This window comes from Oreochromis niloticus, unplaced genomic scaffold, assembly GCF_001858045.2.
Source record: "Oreochromis niloticus isolate F11D_XX unplaced genomic scaffold, O_niloticus_UMD_NMBU tig00007204_pilon, whole genome shotgun sequence".
Taxonomy (NCBI): Eukaryota; Metazoa; Chordata; class Actinopteri; order Cichliformes; family Cichlidae; genus Oreochromis; species Oreochromis niloticus.
Genome location: NW_020328420.1, coordinates 20,752 through 42,193, shown reverse-complemented (window position 1 = coordinate 42,193; position 21,442 = coordinate 20,752). Strand labels below are relative to the sequence as shown.

Genomic DNA, 21,442 nt, shown 5'->3' with positions numbered 1-21,442 from the left:
ACTTTGTAAAATAACACATTCTTATAATTTCACCCTCAGATGAGCCAAGCTACGACTGTCAGGGAAGGTGATGTAGGTACAGAGCATGTGAGAGTGGTTAAGTTAATGTCTCTTGTCTAGATGAAGGCACAAGAGGGATCAATGGCACGGCGTAGAGATTCAGTATCTTCAGTCTTCAGTGGACACTCCATTTCTGGCACAAAACACCTGTAAAAGATGGTCGATTTAGGAGGTGACCCGACAACTTCAGCCTGTCAAACATAGCAATGGAGCAGTATGTTTAAAAAAATAAATAAATCTAATTAAGCATGCACTCAGTACCCTAAGAATTATTATGGTAGTTCAACACAGTTCAGTTCAACACAAACTGAAGAATAATAATAATAATAATAAATCCGACGAATAGTAATAAGTGTGCCTCTTGGCATAGGCACACTTAATGACTTCAAGAAAACAAACCAGAAAAACTCTGATACTTGAAATCATCTGATTTGGATTCCTGAGATCAAATTATCTCCCCTTGTTTTTTTTTTTTTGTTGTTTTTTTTGTGGCTTTAATTTATTGTTACATCCTGTTTGTTTGCTTCCATCTGTATACACGTCCATATTCATGATTATGTTTCTATTCTTACATTGCTGTGTAATCACTGTTCCCTCTGCTAATTGATTTGACCTTTTGTATCTTACAGTGATATTTGTCATATTTGTATCTGCGCCTAAAAGATAAGAATAAACAAGTTTTCCATGCTAAAACACAGATCCAGCTCCTGCAGTTCTCCCTCTGAACCACTAGATGTCTCTGTTATGTAAATGAAGACGTGCAGCACAGCAACCACAACAGCGCTCAGATCACACGTGTCCTGTTATTATGTATAAAAGCATGAAACAGGTGAGACAGGTGGGATCAATATTAATGTTGTGGAAATATATGAAAAAGCAACAGAAGAGTGAAAACATTTTGTGTTTCTAGAAAGATCTTTCAGCTCATAGCTGCTCACAGACTGTATTTACAAGTGACAAACTGCAGTATCTCACTCTACAGTACATCTACAGTATATATCAAATATATTCAGCCATGTTTGAAACCCTTTCCAGGTGAGTTTGATCCAGGAGGGTCTGAAGCCAGAGTGAGACAGAGACTGTGCAGAGACTGTAGAAGGACAGAGCAGAAGCAGAGCAGTCCAGATACACTGATGATCCTCTGTCAGATCCAGAGGGACACACAGGGATGATGCTGGACTCTACATTGTGTCTGACAGTAGAGCTGTTCTCAGAGCAGTTCACTCTGCAGCACTGACAGTCATCTGCACTTCATTCCTCTGTCAGTCACTGCTGAATGAAGCTCTGCTCTCCACTCCACCTCCCAGTAACATGGCCCAGTCAGAGCGTCTCTACACACAAGCTGCTGCTGCTTCAACCTCTCTGGATCATCAGGACACAGCTCCTCCTTTCTCAGCACGCACACCGTCCTGTTTAACATCATCAGCTCCACCTGCAGAGAGAAGAAAGAAGAGCAGAGGAGATAAACGAGTGTTTCCAGAGACTCTTCATCAGCTGTCAGTCAGTGATGCGGCACATCCAGTATAAAGAGCAGCAGGGACTTCAGTGCTGGGACTGTACTAGGACTCATTGTTGCTTCACTTTTTCTAATCTTTGGATTTTTATTGAAGTTGATGAAAATGTTTTTCCCTCCTAGTTTGAGTTTGGACTTTCATTCATTAGAAGAACCTTGGTGTGTCCACTCTGAGCTCTGTAGAAACCCCAACAACAAGCCCAACAATCCAGATGGATGGTTCCAGCTGTTAACTGGAGGAATTCCAACCAAACATCGGACAGCACCACCCACTCACTCCATCACTCTACTTACGCCAGCCACTCCAGTCTGTAGTCTGGACTCTGCTGAAGATCAAACAGCTGCTTCACATTTGGATCCTTCAGCTTGTTTAATTGCAGGTCCAGCGCTCTCAGATGGGAGGGGTTGGACTTCAGCGCTGCTGCCAGATAATCACAGCTGACCTTTGACAAACCACAGCCCGTCAAACTGTATAAAGAATGAAAGATGTAAGTTTATTAGACAAAGTGTGAGCTTGAAATCATTCAGTGTTTCATCATGTAAAATAAAATAAAAATGAACCAGAGAAGAAGAAAACAGACTTTACCATGAAGATCCTCAGTGTGGATCAGTATAATATCAGCCTGATGTCTGCAGTTTAGTGTCAGCACAACTTTCACATCATATTCATCTCAGCACAACTAAAACATGCTGACTGACCTCAGAGTTTCAAGTTTACATCCTGGACTCTCCAGCAAACCACACAGACGCTTCACTCCTGAATCCTGCAGCTTCTCGTTGAAGCTCAGCTCCAGCGCTCTCAGATGGGAAGGGTTGGACTTCAGTGCTGCTGCCAGATAATCACAGCTGATCTTTGACAAACCACAGTCCATCAATCTGTATGAAGAATGAAAGATGTAAGTTTATTAGACAAAGTGTGAGCTTGAAATCATTCAGTGTTTCATCATCTGTTCAGAGCTGAAGAAGGTTCAGAATGTAGAAGTTTAGAAAATGGAAACTCCAAACAGCTGAAGCCAACAGGAAGCAGCTTCAAACAGGAAACTGTGCAGAGTTTCAGACTATATGCCCGATGCAGCCAGTTGGATTTTGGAGATTTTAATCTCTGTTCTGTGACTAAGTCCTTGAATCATTTCTTCCAGTTGGTCCAACAAGACAGGCTAAGTATTGGAGATGTGTTGTGGCTCCATTAGGGGAGCTTCTAAATGTGATGTGATGGCCCCTCTGGGTCTGTCAGATCACAGGACTGAAGAGAGCTCAAACTGGGCACACAGTTGTTCCAGTCTGGACCAAAGACTCTATACTGGAACTGAGGGACTGCTTTGACTGCACCCACTGGGACTTTTTAAAGGCTCATGTTCTCACTTAGATCATCGATTTCTACTTACATTTCTTTCGGGGGGAAATGGGGATTACTTTGAAAACAAGAAGTATTTTCTCCAATAAGCAGCCCTGGATTAGTAAATCACTCCAACATGTTCCCAGGCAGAAGAAGCTGTCTTGTTATGAGGGAGAGAAGAAAAAGATTGAGGCACAGAAACTTGTTGAAAGAGAGATAAAGCAGCTAAAATCAGGTGTAAAAGTAAAGCAGAGGATGAGCTGAATAAAGGACACTCAAGGCTGGCTTGGAAAGGAATGAAGTCCATGGTTGGGATGCAGAACAAGGAGCAAAGATGAATGTGATGCTGAATCAGCAGAAGACTTGGACTCATTTGATTCCAGCTTTGATATCATTGATTTCAATGAAGAGCTTTGTGATTGTAGCAAAGGGCTGGTAGCTCTGAGAGTCCCACTGATGAGGTGTTTGTGTGGAAATCTCTTAGTGGGATCAAAGAGAGAAAAAGCCCTGGTCCTGATGCTGTGGGAGGGAAATGATTGAAGTGTGCTGTGAGGAACTGACTGGGAGATTTTCACACATTTTCCAGTCCTCCTTGGAACAACAGGAAGTTCCCAGCATATGGAAACAAAAGTTAAGTGTCTAATGGCACTCAGTGATGATGGTGCTGTGGCCCCACCACCTCCACCTCTTTGTAAAGGAACTAACTGTAATCTGAAGCTTCAAATGGAACTAAGACTTCCTCCACTAGGTGGCAGTGTCTGATGAGAAAGTGTTAGTGGAGCTGGCCTGGAGTCAGAAACAGGAAGATGCAGGATTTGGGCTGAAATGGGGAAAAGTGGTTAGCACTAGTGCCCTAAAGCAAGAAGGTTGTAGGTTGAAGCTTGTTGGTCAGCTGGGCCTTTCTGTGGAGGTTGGATGTTCTTCCACAGTCCAATGAAATGCTGCTTAGGTTCATTGGTGCTTCTAAATTGGCTGTAGGTGTGGATGTGAGAGAGTGCTTCTCTGTCTCTCTCTGTTGGCCCTGTGATGGACTGCTCACCTGTGCAGGTGGACCACGCCTCTTGCCCTATGACAGCTAGGGCACAGGTTGCAGCCCTGTGAGCCTAAGCTGAATAAACAGTTAGCAAAAATGATCCATAGATGGCCTGAAATTCCCCAGTTAGCAGTTTGGTAGATAGCTATGACATGCTAATCCCATCCAGCAGCTGTATTCTACCTGTAAGCTGATCCCTGCTGAGCCAAAGCACTTTTTCATATACAAATTACAACCTTTAATAGAAACCTATTGGTCAGCATCTTATTAGCCTGCTGTTAGCTTCATTCCACAGAAAACTGAGAGAAACTAACAGAGTTGATAAAGAATAAAGAGAAATGTGCTGATTTAAAGCCTTTGAAGTGCTTCAGATGATCTCTGTCCACTTCTGTCCACTCATTCATTCATGTAAGCTTAATGCAGCTTTGATCTTCACAGTCTGCTTCATGAAACTCATTCTAACCCTGAATGTCAGAGTGTTCCTCCTTCATGCTGGCAGTGGAGGAGATTTGGATGTTGGACTGTGTTTTGGATGATGTGTGTATGTTTGTGTTGGACTGCTGTCTGTAAAGCAAACGGACTTTTTGCTTTGGATTTCAGTGTCACACAGACTTTAAGGTGGAATGAAGAGTTGGAGACTTTCACAGTGAACTATCCAGTGGAGGACTTTTCTTCTTCCTTCAAGGTTTGAAATGTGAACATTGTTCTGCTACAGTCAATGGACTAAACCAGAGAAGAAGAAAACAGACTTTACCATGAAGATCCTCAGTGTGGATCAGTCTGATCCATATCAGCCTGATGTTGCAGTTTAGTGTCAGCACAACTTTCACATAATATTCATCTCAGCACAACTAAAACATGCTGACTGACCTCAGAGTTTCAAGTTTACATCCTGGATTCTCGAGAAAACCACACAGATGCTTCACTCCTGAATCCTGCAACTTGTTGTAGCTCAGGTCCAGCTCTCTCAGATGGGAGGGGTTGGACTTCAGTGCTGCTGCCAGATAATCACAGCTGATCTCTGACAAACCACAGTCACTCAATCTGTATAAAGAATGAAAGATGTAAGTTTATTAGACAAAGTGTGAGCTTGAAATCATTCAGTGTTTCATCATCTGTTCAGAGCTGAAGAAGGTTCAGAATGTAGAAGTTTAGAAAATGGAAACTCCAAACAGCTGAAGCCAACAGGAAGCAGCTTCAAACAGGAAACTGTGCAGAGTTTCAGACTATATGCCCGATGCAGCCAGTTGGATTTTGGAGATTTGAATCTCTGTTCTGTGACTAAGTCCTTGAATCATTTCTTCCAGTTGGTCCAACAAGTAGTGGTGCAACGGATCACGGTTGATCCGAAATCTGAACCGATCCCACTCCACGGTTTGGTACGCACGTGATCCGAAGATTCGAAAAAGAAAAAAACAGTATGCGTATGGTGCGCGTGGTCAGTCTGTCAAGCGGTAGTTATGGTCAGCGCTAGCGGTCCAAGTAGCGGAGCAGAGGAGTTTGCGGCATTTAAGCAGCCTTTTGCTGCCCAGTCCGACCGGGCTAAAGCTATTACAAAAGCTAATGGGGTGTTTAGCTGCAGACGTGAGGCCGTCTTCTGTTGTGCAAAACAAGGGGTTTAAACTGTGATGAACGTGCTTGAGCCTCGCTATGATATCTCGTTGCGCGTCCACTTCAGTGACAAGATCGTTCCAAGCATGTATGAGCATGAAAAGTTTAAAGTTATGGCTGAACTGTCCCAGGCATCTTCTGTTGCTCTAACTACAAATGGGTGGACCTCCAGGGCAACGGAAAGCCACGTGACGGTGACCGCTCGTTATATCACAGCGCAGTGGTAGATACAAAGCCCTGCACTGCCCTATAGGTTACATTAGATTAGATGAAACTTTATTTATCCCTCGGGTGGGTTCCTCCAGGAAATTCAGTTTCCAGTAGCACAGCACCAACAGAAGTTGGAAAATGTGAGCAGAAATATACCAAATATACACATATATAAATACAGAGAATACAAAAGGGATAAATAGAATAAATAGGAATAAGAATACAAGGGAACGGCACATTTCAAGTATTGTGAGTCTATTACACCGTTGGATATTAACAAAAACTATTGCACAGTGAAAAGGCACTACAGTTACTTGTTCCCCCCTTCTCTGTCCCCGTTTCCCCTCCAGCGAGGAGTTAAACAGTTTGATGGCGTGTGGGACAAAGGACTTTTTAAGTCTGCTGGTCCTTGACTTTGGGAGAAGCAACCTGTCACTGAACAGACTCCTCTGGTTGTTTATGGCCATGTGCAGAGGATGCAGAGGCTGCCCAGAATGTTCCATAATGCCCATATTGCACCTTAATTTGTTTTTATATAAGTGCGTGGAATGAGTCTTCAGTTGAATGTTTTTTTAATAGACAAAAAATACTTAAATAAGTAAATGACGAGTCGAATTTTTGTCTTTTTTTCTATTTTTGCTGATCCGAAAATTGATCCGATCCGTGACTTTAAAACCGCGATCCGATCCGAACCGTGAGATTTTTCATCCGTTGCACCACTACCAACAAGACAGGCTAAGTATTGGAGATGTGTTGTGGTTCCATTAGGGGAGCTTGTAAATGTGATGTGATGGCCCCTCTGGGTCTGTCAGATCACAGGACTGAAGAGAGCTCAAACTGGGCACACAGTTGTTCCAGTCTGGACCAAAGACTCTATACTGGAACTGAGGGACTGCTTTGACTGCACCCACTGGGACTTTTTAAAGGCTCATGTTCTCACTTAGATCATCGATTTCTACTGACATTTCTTTCGGGGAAAAATGGGGATTACTTTGAAAACAGGAAATATTTTCTCCAATAAGCAGCCCTGGATTAGTAAATCACTCAAACGTGTTCCCAGGCAGAAGAAGCTGTCTTGTTATGAGGGAGAGAAGAAAAAGATTGAGGCACAGAAACTTGTTGAAAGAGAGATAAAGCAGCTAAAATCAGGTGTAAAAGTAAAGCAGAGGATGAGCTGAATAAAGGACACTCAAGGCTGGCTTGGAAAGGAATGAACTCCATGGTTGGGATGCAGAACAAGGAGCAAAGATGAATGTGATGCTGAATCAGCAGAAGACTTGGACTTATTTGATTCCAGCTTTGATATCATTGATTTCAATGAAGAGCTTTGTGATTGTAGCAAAGGGCTGGTAGCTCTGAGAGTCCCACTGATGAGGTGTTTGTGTGGAAATCTCTTAGTGGGACCAAAGAGAGAAAAAGCCCTGGTCCTGATGCTGTGGGAGGGAAATGATTGAAGTGTGCTGTGAGGAACTGACTGGGAGATTTTCACACATTTTCCAGTCCTCCTTGGAACAACAGGAAGTTCCCAGCATATGGAAACAAAGGTTAAGTGTCCTATGGCACTCAGTGATGATGGTGCTGTGGCCCCACCACCTCCACCTCTTTGTAAAGGAACTAACTGTAATCTGAAGCTTCAAATGGAACCAAGACTTCCTCCACTAGGTGGCAGTGTCTGATGAGAAAGTGTTAGTGGAGCTGGCCTGGAGTCAGAAACAGGAAGATGCAGGATTTGGGCTGAAATGGGGAAAAGTGGTTAGCACTAGTGCCTTAAAGCAAGAAGGTTGTAGGTTGAAGCTTGTTGGTCAGCTGGGCCTTTCTTTGGAGGTTGGATGTTCTCCCACAGTCCAATGAAATGCTGCTTAGGTTCATTGGTGCTTCTAAATTGGCGGTAGGTGTGGATGTGAGAGAGTGCTTCTCTGTCTCTCTCTGTTGGCCCTGTGATGGACTGCTCACCTGTGCAGGTGGACCACGCCTCTTGCCCTATGACAGCTAGGGCACAGGCTGCAGCCCTGTGAGCCTAAGCTGAATAAACAGTTAGCAAAAATGATCCATAGATGGCCTGAAATTCCCCAGTTAGCAGTTTGGTAGATAGCTATGACATGCTAATCCCATCCAGCAGCTGTATTCTACCTGTAAGCTGATCCCTGCTGAGCCAAAGCACTTTTTCATATACAAATTACAACCTTTAATAGAAACCTATTGGTCAGCATCTTATTAGCCTGCTGTTAGCTTCATTCCACAGAAAACTGAGAGAAACTAACAGAGTTGATAAAGAATAAAGAGAAATGTGCTGATTTAAAGCCTTTGAAGTGCTTCAGATGATCTCTGTCCACTTCTGTCCACTCATTCATTCATGTAAGCTTCTAATGCAGCTTTGATCTTCACAGTCTGCTTCATGAAACTCATTCTAACCCTGAATGTCAGAGTGTTCCTCCTTCATGCTGGCAGTGGAGGAGATTTGGATGTTGGACTGTGTTTTGGATGATGTGTGTATGTTTGTGTTGGACTGCTGTCTGTAAAGCAAACGGACATTTTGCTTTGGATTTCAGTGTCACACAGACTTTAAGGTGGAATGAAGAGTTGGAGACTTTCACAGTGAACTATCCAGTGGAGGATTTTTCTTCTTCCTTCAAGGTTTGAAATGTGAAAAAATGTGAAATCAGATTACTTGTTCTGCTACAGTCAATGGACTAAACCAGAGAAGAAGAAAACAGACTTTACCATGAAGATCCTCAGTGTGGATCAGTATAATATCAGCCTGATGTCTGCAGTTTAGTGTCAGCACAACTTTCACATCCTATTCATCTCAGCACAACTAAAACATGCTGACTGACCTCAGAGTTTCAAGTTTACATCCTGGATTCTCCAGGAAACCACACAGATGCTTCACTCCTGAACCCTGCAGCTTGTTGTTCTTCTTAGTGGAACACATGGAGTAGCCACTACTCAGGTCCAGTGCTCTCAGATGGGAGGGGTTGGACTTCAGCGCTGCTGCCAGATAATCACAGCTGATCTCTGACAAACCACAGTCCATCAATCTGTATAAAGAATGAAAGATGTAAGTTTATTAGACAAAGTGTGAGCTTGAAATCATTCAGTGTTTCATCATCTGTTCAGAGCTGAAGAAGATTCAGAATGTAGAAGTTTAGAAAATGGAAACTCCAAACAGCTGAAGCCAACAGGAAGCAGCTTCAAACAAACACAACAAGAGAAAAAACTCTGAATGTTTCACATTAAAGTCGAACATTTCTCATAAAAACAGGACAAAGACTTGAAAAAGTCGTGTTTTTCCTTGTTTTGATTTTTCGAACAATGAAACTGTTTAACAACACAGTTTGTTTCAAAGTCAAACATAAGTCTGTCCATCGTACGGTCTGACTTATCAATGACAGCACACAGACGTCTGAGCTCCATATTATCAGCTGTTAAGCTTAACGTAGGGATCCTTTACCAACATTCACAGATAAACTTACAGACTTGCTTTAAGTCTCTGGGACAGCTTGCTCAGAGAGGCCGCTTTGGCAGCACGTAGCAAAGCTCCAGATGCTTTCAGTGTGAAGTAACTCCACACTGCCAACATCTGGCACACCACAGCTGCTCTATCATGTGACGCGTACTGCTCCCACGTGGTGAGGTCACTACCTGCTTACACCATGTCACAAGTTTGTGAGGTGCTTTGGTGATAGTTAATGGATCAAGTTACATTTTTTTTCCTTCCTGATATCCGATCCAGTAATTTAGGTCAGGATGGACCAAATAAAGTATATCGGATCGGTCCATCTCTAAATCAAACCTCTGTAACTTTGCTTCACTTCAGCAGCATCAGCTCATGTTCACATGTTGATTCGTGGTTTGCTTCAGTTTTGGATTGACTGCAGAATATTTTGAAGGTTATCTGCTATAAAAAGCCAGAAGAGGAAAATCTGCTTCATGTGTTTCTGTTTGATCCTCAGTGACTTTGACACAAAGGCCTCTGCTGTGATGATCACACCTCTGATCAAGTCTCACAGTGTCACAACTGATAAATGATCAGAGTTAGAATATTTCTGACTGTCTGCTGTGTGCTGTGACCTTTGACCCCAGGCTGCTGGAGACTTGGGCTGGGTGAATGACCCAAATAAATATTTTAATAGGTTTGATCAACCACCCATCCCTCCCCCAGCATTGTCCCCCTGCTGCAATCTCCCTCATCTTCACACCTCCCAGCTCCCAGTCATCACACCCACCCCCGGCTTCTGTGGACTCCAACATACACACCCCTCCCCCGAAATCCCCTCTCTCCATCTCAGCACTTCAAGTGAGGAATGAGCTTAGCAAGATCAAGGTGCGGAAGGCTGCAGGTCCAGATGGCATCAGCTCCAGGCTCCTGAGATGCTGCGCAGATGAACTGTGTGGCATCCTAGGTTGTCTGTTCAACCTGAGCCTGTCACTGGAGAAAGTTCCACAGCTGTGGAAGACATCTTGTGTGGTACCGGTACCAAAGACCTCCCATCCCACGGACCTCAGCAGCTACAGGTAGCCCTGACATCTCATCTGATGAAGACCCTCGAGAGTTTGGTTCTAAACCATCTGCGCCCCCTGGTGAGGTCTTCATTGGATCCACTGCAGTTTGCTTACCAGCCTGGCATCGGGGTGGAGGACGCCATCATCTACCTCCTGCACCGAGCTCTGACTTACCTGGAGAAGCCTGGAAGCACTGTGAGGATCATGTTCTTTGATTTCTCCATTGCTTTTAACACCATCCAGCCACGACTTCTGAGGGACAAGCTGGAGCTATTGGGAGTGGACCACCACTTGTCCCAGTGGATACTGGACTACCTCACAGAACGTCCACAGTATGTGAGGTCACAGGGCTGTGTCTCTGATATGCTGGTCTGCAGTACGGGGGCCCCACAGGGAACTGTGCTGCCATCGTTCCTCTTCACCCTCTACACTGCAGACTTCTCCATCAACTCCCCACGCTGCCACCAGGGCTGGACTGGGACAAAAGATCGGCCCGGGCATTTTGACTAGAGACCGGCCCACCAGGATAGAGATTGAAAATGTGACGTCATTCAGGGGTAAAACCGCAAAGGATTCTGGGAACTTGAGGCAAGAGGTACTAGCGCACGCAGGCTTTCAATTGAACTCAGTTACACAGCGATAAAAAGAAACCCCAAAAATGGCAAGAAGCTGTTGTATTATTAACTGCAATAGCCGGTCGCATGACAGCCACGGGAAGCCGAAGGGTAAAGAGATCGTTTTTTTTTTTTTTTTTATCGGATTAGGTCGTTGAAGAGAAATTGTTTAAGCCATGTTTCCGAAGTAAAAGCCGACGGATGGTCTGGATATACCAAATATAACGTCTCAGAACACTCCAGCTCACATGTTAGTCTGCTCCAAGCATTCCCACAAAAGTCAGTGTTTTGTAGTAGTTAATACGTCATTTTTCATAACATAATTGGTGATATAGGTTACAAGCAAATGTGGCGCTGAACAGAAATTGTTGCGCTATGCTCCTTTGTTTAATGTGCATAAATAGTGAATTGTCCTGACACAATATTGCGTTTCGCTTCTGTTATTACCATGGTACATTGACAAAAACATATACTTTTATTCACAGGATAAAACAGTTGTTTTGTATCACTAATTGTCCAGTGCGATTACAGCATATAATATTATTGTCACCAGAAATTATTTCCACTACTAATTAATTACCGTTGAGCTCAAAGGTCCTATTAATAAACGGTTAACGAATGTGTATTTATGACGACGATTTGTGAGACTGGTAAACTTACCTTTGTTTGTACGATGGTCGTTCTACATGGTGCATTTCAAGGTCCTGTACCCATCCGTTGGTAAACTGTACCTGGGCTTGTTGCAGTGACCTGAAGTTACTAAAAACTTCATGAGTGTATGCACTCACTCCAAGAACCGTATAATTATAAATCTGAGCGTGGTGAAAGTTGGGCAGCACGCTAACGTCTTTTGTCCACTCTGTGTGCTTGTAAGGGTCTGACCCTTTCACTCCTTTGATTTTTTCCTCGTATCTTTTCTTTGCCTTTTCATCGAGTCTGTCTTTGTACGGTCCGGCATTGTTCTCCTTAGTTTTGTACATTCCTTTTTTGTGCGGCAAAGAAAAACCAAGAAGGTATTGGAACCGGAGAATGAATGTTTTGCGGTGCTGCAAATGCTTGCATTTGATGCGGTACTTGGATTGTTTTGCCTCGAGTTCCCGGCATGCAATGCGCGAAAGTCACGTGATCTGTCAATCGCTATAGGAAAAACCTTAAATTAAGACCAAGAACACTAGAGGTGAGACATGATCATTAATTAATATTAAAATCAATAAATGACAGAGTTAGTGATATTTTCATAAACACCTCCTTTCCTTTTTTTGTTCTCCATTTTCTTTAGTTCGTCTATAAGATTGCTAAACAAGGGGGAGGGTGCATCCGGCCTCCTCGGCTGTAATTGGTCCAGCCCAGAGTCGATCATGACCAATTGGCCAATCCAACACCTTTCATTATATATACACCCTTCCTAAAAAAAGAAAAAAAATCCATCGGCCCATAAAAACAAAAAATTGCCAGCGGCCCACCGGGCATGGCTGCCACCTACAGAAGTTCTCTGACGACTCTGCCATAGTCGGCCTCATCACAGGTGAGGACGACTCAGAGTACAGACAGTGGACTCTGGACTTTGTAGACTGGTGCCAGCAGAACCACCTGCTGATCAACGCCGGGAAAACCAAGGAGTTGGTGGTGGACTTCCAGAGACGCAGACCCACCACACTGACACCGGTGAACATCCAGGGAGTGGACATTGAGATAGTGGACTCTTATAGGTACCTGGGTGTTCACCTGAATAATAAACTGGACTGGAGCCACAACACTGATGCTCTTTACAGGAAGGGTCAGAGCAGACTCTACCTGCTGAGGCGGCTGAGGTCATTTGGAGTCCAGGGAGCGCTTTTAAAGACCTTCTATGACTCTGTGGTGGCATCTGTCATTTTTTACAGTGTGGTATGTTGGAGCAGCGGTTTATCGGCAGCTGAGAGGAAGAGGTTGGATAAACTCGTCAGGAAGACCAGCTCTGTTCTGAGATGCACCCTGGACCCAGTGCAGGTGGTGGGAGACAGAAGGACTCTGGCCAAAATAACATCTCTGATGGACAGAGTCTCCCACCCCATGCATGTAAATGTTGCTGAACTGCAGAGCTGCTTCACTGACAGACTGCTGCATCCTAGATGCATGAAGGAGCGTTTCCGCAGGTCCTTCCTCCATGCAGCTGTCAGACTGTACAATCAGAACTGCTCCTAACAGGCTATGCGCTTACCTGCTGCTCTGGCAGGTAGCTCCATGCCCTCCTGGGTTTTAAATGCACCTTAGAACACACATACATCAACACTACATATGAGCGGGTGGAGGGAGGTTTGGAGTCTTCACACACCCCCATTCTCTGCGGCCTGCTGGAGCAGGGGGGCTAGAAGGAGGAGTTGGCCGTCCGACTGGGGTCTGGAATGTGGGGCCTCCCTGCTGCTGCGGAGTCGGGGCGGTCTGCTTCTCCCCACCGCAGGGAAAAGGGTAACACCACCTGGGTCTGGGTGCAGTTTCCCCCTCCAGGGGCAAGGGTACCCAGACCCGGTTCTTAGAGTACGCTTGGGGAGAGTGATTGTGTGTACAGCGTCTCTTTATGTCTGTCTCCACGTTGGTTGAGTGTGGAATAATTGCTTATGAGAGCATGAGGGTGGGAATGGATGTTTGTATCTGTGTGTGCCTGTATGTCTGTGTCTATATGTCAGGTTGGGTATCAGACGCCACCTCTCTGGGGACATCTCAGGCCCTCCAAGGTTTGGAGGCCTATCTCCCCCACCACTTCCCCTGCCGGTGGCAGACGCCCTCAGACATCGGTGCGTTGGTGGTTCTCTGTGTCCGGGGATGGGCGCCCAGGTACACACCGGCTCACTCCTTGGCGGCTGCTTATCGGAGCCTGGGGTTCGCTCAGGCCACTTCGGGGGTGGGGTGCCCTCGGCCTCTCGGCCTGGGGCTCGGTCACTCAGGCACAGCTGGCTGCCGGCGGAGCTCACGGGCACGTCACTGCAACCCCCCTGGCTTCTGCTCCGCGGCTGCTGAGTGACCCCTCATCTGGGACTCCTCAGCTCTTTCTGGGATAGTGGCGCAGCTGCCCCTCTGTTGGTCTTCCTTGGTCTCTTGTGTTCTGGGGGCCTCTGGACGTCTGGAGTTTTGATCTCCTCCATACCTGCGTCATGCCCTGGAGGACGGGGCAGTGGCCCCCCACACCCTCTAGCAGATCATTACATGAAGGAACCTTTTAAAAAAAACAAGCGCGTCCATGCTCACAGGTGTACACACAGGTGATCACACACAAACTACACCCTTTTTGGCTCTTACCTCAAAGCACACTGTGCGCTGTCGATCTTACGTGCTGCACAATAATGTTTAATATTTAGTATTTACTGTCATATTCCCATAGATCATTGTGATCTTGTTTATTACTCTCGTCTTCTTCTGCTTGCTTTCTTCTTTCTTTCTCAACCGGTGATCCAGGTGATCGATATATGTATTTTTTGTCTGCTTATTCTGTTGGTTTTTGGTTTTTTGCCCTTTTTCCCCGTCCCTCTTCTCAGCTGTTTTTCTTTCCCTCTTTTTTTCTCCCCTTTCCTTCCCCCAGTCAAGTCTGTCCCGTATTCAGCAAGTGAAAATAAAATAAACAATAAAAGGTGAATCAAATGGACCATTACGGCAAGGCTGGGATGGTCCATTTGGTAAAGTAAATCCGTTGGGCATCTTTCTTCGCCTTTAGACAATAATTCTGATGGCAAAAGAACCAAACGGGACAGGTTAAAAAAAAGAAAAAAAAAAAAAGAACTGCTCCTAACAATCATAGATGTTTACATCAGCACTGTAACTGCAATAATTTAATTCAATTCAATTCAATTTTATTTATATAGCGCCAAATCACAACAAAAGTCGCGTCAAGGCGCTTTATATTGTACAGTAGATACAGAGAAAAGCCCAACAATCATATGATCCCCTATGAGCAAGCACTTTGGCGACAGTGGGAAGGAAAAACTCCCTTTTAACAGGAAGAAACCTCCGGCAGAACCAGGCTCAGGGAGGGGCGGGGCCATCTGCTGTGATTGGTTGGGGTGAGAGAAGGAAGACAGGATAAAGACATGCTGTGGAAGAGAGACAGAGATTAATAACAGGTATGATTCAATGCACAGAGGTTTATTAACATATAGTGAGTGAGAAAGGTGTCTGGAAAGGAAAAACTCAATGCATCATGGGAATCCCCGGCAGCCTACGTCTATTGCAGCATAACTAAGGGAGGATTCAGGGTCACCTGGTCCAGCCCTAACTATATGCTTTAGCAAAAAGGAAAGTTTTAAGCCTAATCTTGAAAGTAGAGATAGTGTCTGTCTCCTGAATCTGTCTCCTGAAGCTGGTTCCACAGAAGAGGGGCCTGAAAACTGAAGGCTCTGCCTCCCATTCTACTTTTAAATACTCTAGGAACAACAAGTAGGCCTGCAGAGCGAGAGCGAAGTGCTCTAATAGGGTGATATGGTACTACAAGGTCATTAAGATAAGATGGGGCCTGATTATTTAAGACCTTGTATGTGAGGAGCAGGATTTTGAATTCTGGATTTAACAGGAAGCCAATGAAGGGAAGCCATTACAGGAGAAATCTGCTCTCTCTTTCTAGTCCCTGTCAGGACTCTTGCTGCAGCATTTTGGATTAACTGAAGGCTTTTCAGGGAGTTTTTAGGACATCCTGATAATAACGAATAGCAGTAGTCCAGCCTGGAAGTAATAAATGCATGAACTAGTTTTTCAGCGTCACTCTGAGACAGGATATTTCTAACTTTAGAGATGTTGCACAAATGGAAGAAATCAGTCTTACATATTTGTTTAATATGTGCGTTGAAGGACATGTCCTGGTCAAAAATGACTCCAAGGTTCCTCACAGTGTTACTGGAGGCCAAGGTAATGCCATCCAGAGTAAGAATCTGCTTAGATACCATATTTCTAAGATTTTCAGGGCCGAGTACAATAACCTCAGTTTGATCTGAATTAAGAAGCAGGAAGTTAGTAAGTAAGTAAGTAAAATTTATTTATATAGCAGTTTTCACAGATAAAAAAAAAATCACAAAGTGCTTTACAACAGAAGAAATGAAAATATAAAACAACGTAAAACAATAAAAGCAACATAAGAGGAACTTAATAAAATGCTTTTCTAAATAAAAATGTCTTCAGCTGTTTTTTTTAGAAGAATCAATGGAGTCCGTGCAGCGTAGAGATAGTGGAAGAGAATTCCACAACTGTGGTGCCACTGACTGAACGGCCCGATCACCACGGGTTTTAAAATGAGTGCGCTGTACCACCAGCAGTCTCTGATCTAATGACCTTAAAGCTCAAGAAGATGAATGTGGTTTCAGAAGGTCAGATAAATATTGGGGAGCTTGACCATGAAGGGCCCTGAAGGTTAGACCTAAAATTTTAAAATGAAACCTAAAACTTACAGGCAACCAGTGAAGGGAGGCTAAAACTGGAGTAATATGCCATCTTCTCTTGGTGCCTGTTAAGAGTCGTGCTGCAGCATTCTGCACAGCCTGAAGACGATTTAAGGCTGATTTGTTAAAACAAGTAAAAAGGCCATTACAGTAGTCTAAACAAGAGGAAATACAAGCATGAATAATCATCTCAAGTTCAGGTTTTGACACCATTAGTCTCAGTTTAGAAATATTCCGTAAATGATAAAAACAGTTTTGGACCAGCTGCTTAGAATACTGCTCGAGCGACATCGAGCTGTCAAACATGGCACCGAGGTTTCTGAGGCTCGATTTAACAGAAGGGTCTAAGAAGCTGATATGCTGCCTAATTTCTGAGACTATATGGTCTGGAGCAATAATTAGAGTTTCTGTTTTATCAGAGTTTAGTTGGAGAAAATTGTCATTCAACCACTGGTTGATTTCTGTCAGGCAATTACTTAAATTAGACAATTTATAAAACTCAGAAATCCTGAAGGAACAGTACAGTTGAATGTCATCAGCACAGAGATGATAGGAGATATTTTTAATTTAATAATTTGGCCAAGGGGCAGCACGGTGGCACGGTGGTTAGCACTGTTGCCGCACAGCAAGAAGGTCCTGAGTTCAATTCCACCATCAGGCCGGGGTCTTTCTGTGTGGAGTTTGCATGTTCTCCCCGTGTTTGCGTGGGTTCCCTCCGGGTACTCCGGCTTCCTCCCACCGTCCAAAGACATGCAGCTTGTGGGGATAGGTTAATTGGATAATCCAAATTGCCACTAGGTGTAAATGTGCGAGTGAATGTGAGTGCGAATGGTTGTCTGTCCCTGTGTGTTAGCCCTGCGACAGACTGGCGACCTGTCCAGGGCGTACCCCGCCTCTCGCCCTATGACAGCTGGGATAGGCTCCAGCGCCCCCCGCGACCCTGAAAAGGATAAGCGGAAGCGAATGGATGGATGGATGGATGGCCTAGGGGGAATATATAAAGTAGAATTGGACCCAGGACAGATCCCTGAGGTACCCCACACGGTAAAACTGTTAAGTCTGACATCACATGATTCATGCAAACAGTAAAAGATCTCTCAGACAAATATGACATAAACCATTTTAAAACAACACCAGTAATCCCAAACAAGTTCTTGAGTCTGTTTATATTGAAACTGTGGTCTACAGTATCAAAAGCAGAGCTGAGATCTAAAAGGACAAGCACTGCTGCCATCAAGATATCACTAGATACTGTAAGTAAGGCCGTTTCAGTGGAATGCAATTTACGAAAACCAGACTGGAAAGTTTCCATAACAGCATTTTTATCCAGGAAATAGTTAAGTTGTTCTACTACTACTTTTTCTAAAATCTTCGCTATAAAAGGCAATTTGGATATTGGCCTATAACTGTTAGGAAGAGATGGATCCAGCTGAGGTTTCTTTAATATTGGCTCAACAATAGCTTGTTTAAAGAAGCTGGGAACTGAGCCAGTATGAAGAGAAATATTTATCATTTCCACAATACAGGGGCCAATGGAATCAAACACACTAGTGAAAAGTGACCTTTTCCTATTTAATAATGGATGCAAGGAGGTCGTTAAATTCAGCTAGAAAGACTCCGGCAGGTCCAGGGGGTCGGTAGATTAAAATACAATAAAAGGTTTGCAAAGAGCCAACCTTGATCATCTGCAGCTCAAATGAAGTGAAGGAATCCGAATTCATCAGTCTGCATGTGAATCTGTCCCGGTGCACAACAGCGAGTCCTCCACCACGTCCCAAAAGGCGTGGAGTTCCGGTGACGGAGCAGCCAGTCGGACAAATTTCCTTCAGATATATACAATCCATGTTTTGTTGCCATGTCTCAGTTAAACACATGAAGTTGAAAGATTCTTCCATAAAAAGATTGTTTAAAATAAATGATTTGTTTGTGATTGAGCGAGTGTTGAGCAAGGCAAACCTGATCGATGTTCCCTTTGGTTGGTGCACTCAACAGCTGACTGCAGTGGCACTCGAATTAAACACCTGTGCACACCTCTACACCTGTTACGCCGGGCGGTGACTTCAGGGCTAACTGAAGCTAGTATCCATGGTAGTACATCACCTCTGCCATCAAAACGGCGGTCAGACGACAGATGCAAGGTGAGCATGGGGCCGTCAGACCATTGATTCCGGGCTTGGACTTGAAGTGTAGCGTCGGCACCAGGTGACAGTAGCTGAATTGGTCGTAGGCACCGGGAATCATCCCACATCCAAGAAACTAATCTTCGGTACCTTCTCAGTCGCACTTTAAGACCGGCCCTGGTTCCCCTCCTTCTTTTCTTCGTGTTGAATCCCACCGATATGTATGGTACCGTGCACTCAGGTGAGGAACAGACAAAAGGTGGAGGAAAAATTTTCCTGTAACTGTCCCAGCTGTCAAAGTAGCTCTCCATTGAGTCTTTAATATACAACAGCGTGCGCCGATCATAAATATTGGTGGAAGAGACAAAATCAAGACACAAAACAGTAAAAATAATATTGCAAGCGACAATAGTGGCCAGTATAAAACTATACCAGCGAGCTGTACTAGCAGCACAGGTGACGAAGCCAAACACAGGCACCATCTTGTCATTTCCACTTGATGAGTCCTCAAAAACGTACTTTTTAATATTTTTTGTATAATTACGTGTGTGATTTTTCTTTAAGAAGGACTCATCAAGTTAGCGGCCATCCAGGTCTTTATGTCTTTAAGACATTCCTGCAGTTTAACTAATTGGTGTGTGTTACCTGGCTTCATGGATAGATAGAGCTGGGTGTCATCTGCATAGCAGTGAAAATGTATGCTATGTCTTCTAATGATGCTGCCTAGGGGAAGCATGTATAATGTAAATAGAATTGGTCCTAGCACTGAACCCTGTGGAACACCATAATTAACCTTAGTGTGTGAAGACGACTCTCCATTTACATGTACAAATTGGAGTCTATTAGATAGATATGATACAAACCACTGCAGCGCAGTACCTTTAATACCTACAGCATGTTCTAATCGCTGTAATAGGATATTATGATCAACAGTATCGAACGCAGCACTAAGGTCTAGCAGGACAAGCACAGAGATGAGTCCACTGTCAGAGGCCATAAGAAGATCATTTGTAACCTTCACTAAAGCTGTTTCTGTGCTGTGATGAGCTCTGAAACCTGACTGAAACCCTTCAAATAAGCCATTCCTCTGCAGATGATCTGTTAGCTGTTTGACAACTACTCTTTCGAGGATTTTTGATATAAAAGGAAGGTTGGAGATTGGCCTATAATTAGCTAACACAGCTGGGTCTAGAGATGGCTTTTTGAGTAAAGGTTTAACTACAGCCACCTTGAAGGCCTGTGGTACATAGCTGATTATTAGAGATAGGTTGATCATATTTAAGATTGAAGCATTAATTAATGGCAGGACTTCTTTGAGCAGTTTTGTAGGAATGGGGTCTAAAAGACACGTTGATGGTTTGAAGGAAGTAATTACTGAAGTTAACTCAGAAAGATCAATTGGAGAAAAAGAGTCTACCTTAACATCAATGGTACTAAAAGTAGCTGTAGATAATATTACATCTGTGGGATGATCATTGGTAATCATCCCAAAGTAAATCAACCGATTTGCAGTACAACCTGGGTTTGCCTCTTATTTGTAGTTCATTTTATTTAACTTAATAACTGTACAGTACTCTGTTTATAGTAACCATTGTCCTGGATGTATATATGTAAGACAAACTGTGTATGTTTCTGTTCTGTGTCCTGTGTACTGTTTGTTTGTATACGTGTCTTTCTGGCTGCTGTTACAACCAAATTTCCCCTTGTGGGACAATTAAAGGATTTTTCTATTCTATTCAATGGACTAAACCAGAGAAGAAGAAAACAGACTTTACCATGAAGATCCTGAGTGTGGATCAGTATAATATCAGCCTGATGTCTGCAGTTTAGTGTCAGCACAACTTTCACATCATATTCATCTCAGCATAACTAAAACATGCTGACTGACCTCAGAGTTTCAAGTTTACATCCTGGACTCTCCAGGAAACCACACAGATGCTTCACTCCTGAACCCTGCAGGTTGTTGTAGCTCAGGTCCAGCTCTCTCAGATGGGAGGGGTTGGACTTCAGCACTGCTGCCAGATAACCACAGCTGATCTCTGACAAACCACAGCCCATCAATCTGTATAAAGAATGAAAGATGTAAGTTTATTAGACAAAGTGTGAGCTTGAAATCATTCAGTGTTTCATCATCTGTTCAGAGCTGAAGAAGGTTCAGAATGTAGAAGTTTAGAAAATGGAAACTCCAAACAGCTGAAGCCAACAGGAAGCAGCTTCAAACAAACACAACAAGAAAAAAAACTCTGAATGTTTGTCGTACATTTCTAACAAGAGTATTTTAAATACAGCGTCACTGATAATCATCTTCTGCTCAGTGAAACTTTGTGCATCATTAACACTCACATGTGGAAAACCAAAGACTGTGAGTGCAAAGAGGGAGCGAGGAGGATGACAGAGAGTTGGTACAAGAGCATCAAGAACCCGGCGAGGAAATGAGCAGAAGGATTTTGGAGCCTTTTGGATTGAAGCTTTTACGGAGACGTTTTTGACTGGACACCACCAGGACACTAGGGCTGTGCGATATGACAAAAATCTCATATCCCGATATAAGACATTTATCGTCCTGTCAACGATATCAATCACAAAAATTTAATATTTCATATAAATTCTGTGAATCTCTGGCAGCTCGACTTGTGTGAAGTGCTATCAGCTGAGCGTCCTTTACCTGGAGTCGAGTGTTTTAACTGATGCATGAAACTATACATTTTTAGACATAAGTTGTAACGGCCACCATTTACTTTCAAAGTTTGAGTCTAAGATTTATTTTTTAGCACCTGACTGCTCTTTTTTTCTTCTCATTCGTAAACTCTCTGCTTACTCTTTCACGTGATTCAGTTTATTTTGAAAAGTCTAAAAAGGATCTTGAACTTTATTGTGAAAGGTTTACATGGAAAACAAACAAGTGGACATCGGAGCCACGCGGTGGTTTTACCGTCATTATTGCTAATGACAACACGTAAAAACAGTCGTTTGTCCGTCCATAGTGTGGTTATATTAAATATAAGAGAAAGAGAAAACTTTAAGAAATTAATATATCCACTAC

General features: G+C 43.7%; 1 protein-coding gene across 1 annotated transcript; it reads right to left on the bottom strand.

The window, feature by feature from the left end:
• Window positions 1-1,291: 1,291 nt before the first annotated feature.
• On the bottom strand, window positions 1,292-20,442 carry LOC112845388 (ribonuclease inhibitor-like; the record flags this gene model as incomplete). Its single annotated transcript, XM_025904801.1, has 6 exons — window positions 1,292-1,492; window positions 1,868-2,041; window positions 2,273-2,449; window positions 4,813-4,986; window positions 8,598-8,801; window positions 20,288-20,442. Coding segments are annotated over 6 exons (894 nt in total), but the record flags the coding sequence as incomplete, so codon positions are not given.
• Window positions 20,443-21,442: the final 1,000 nt, after the last annotated feature.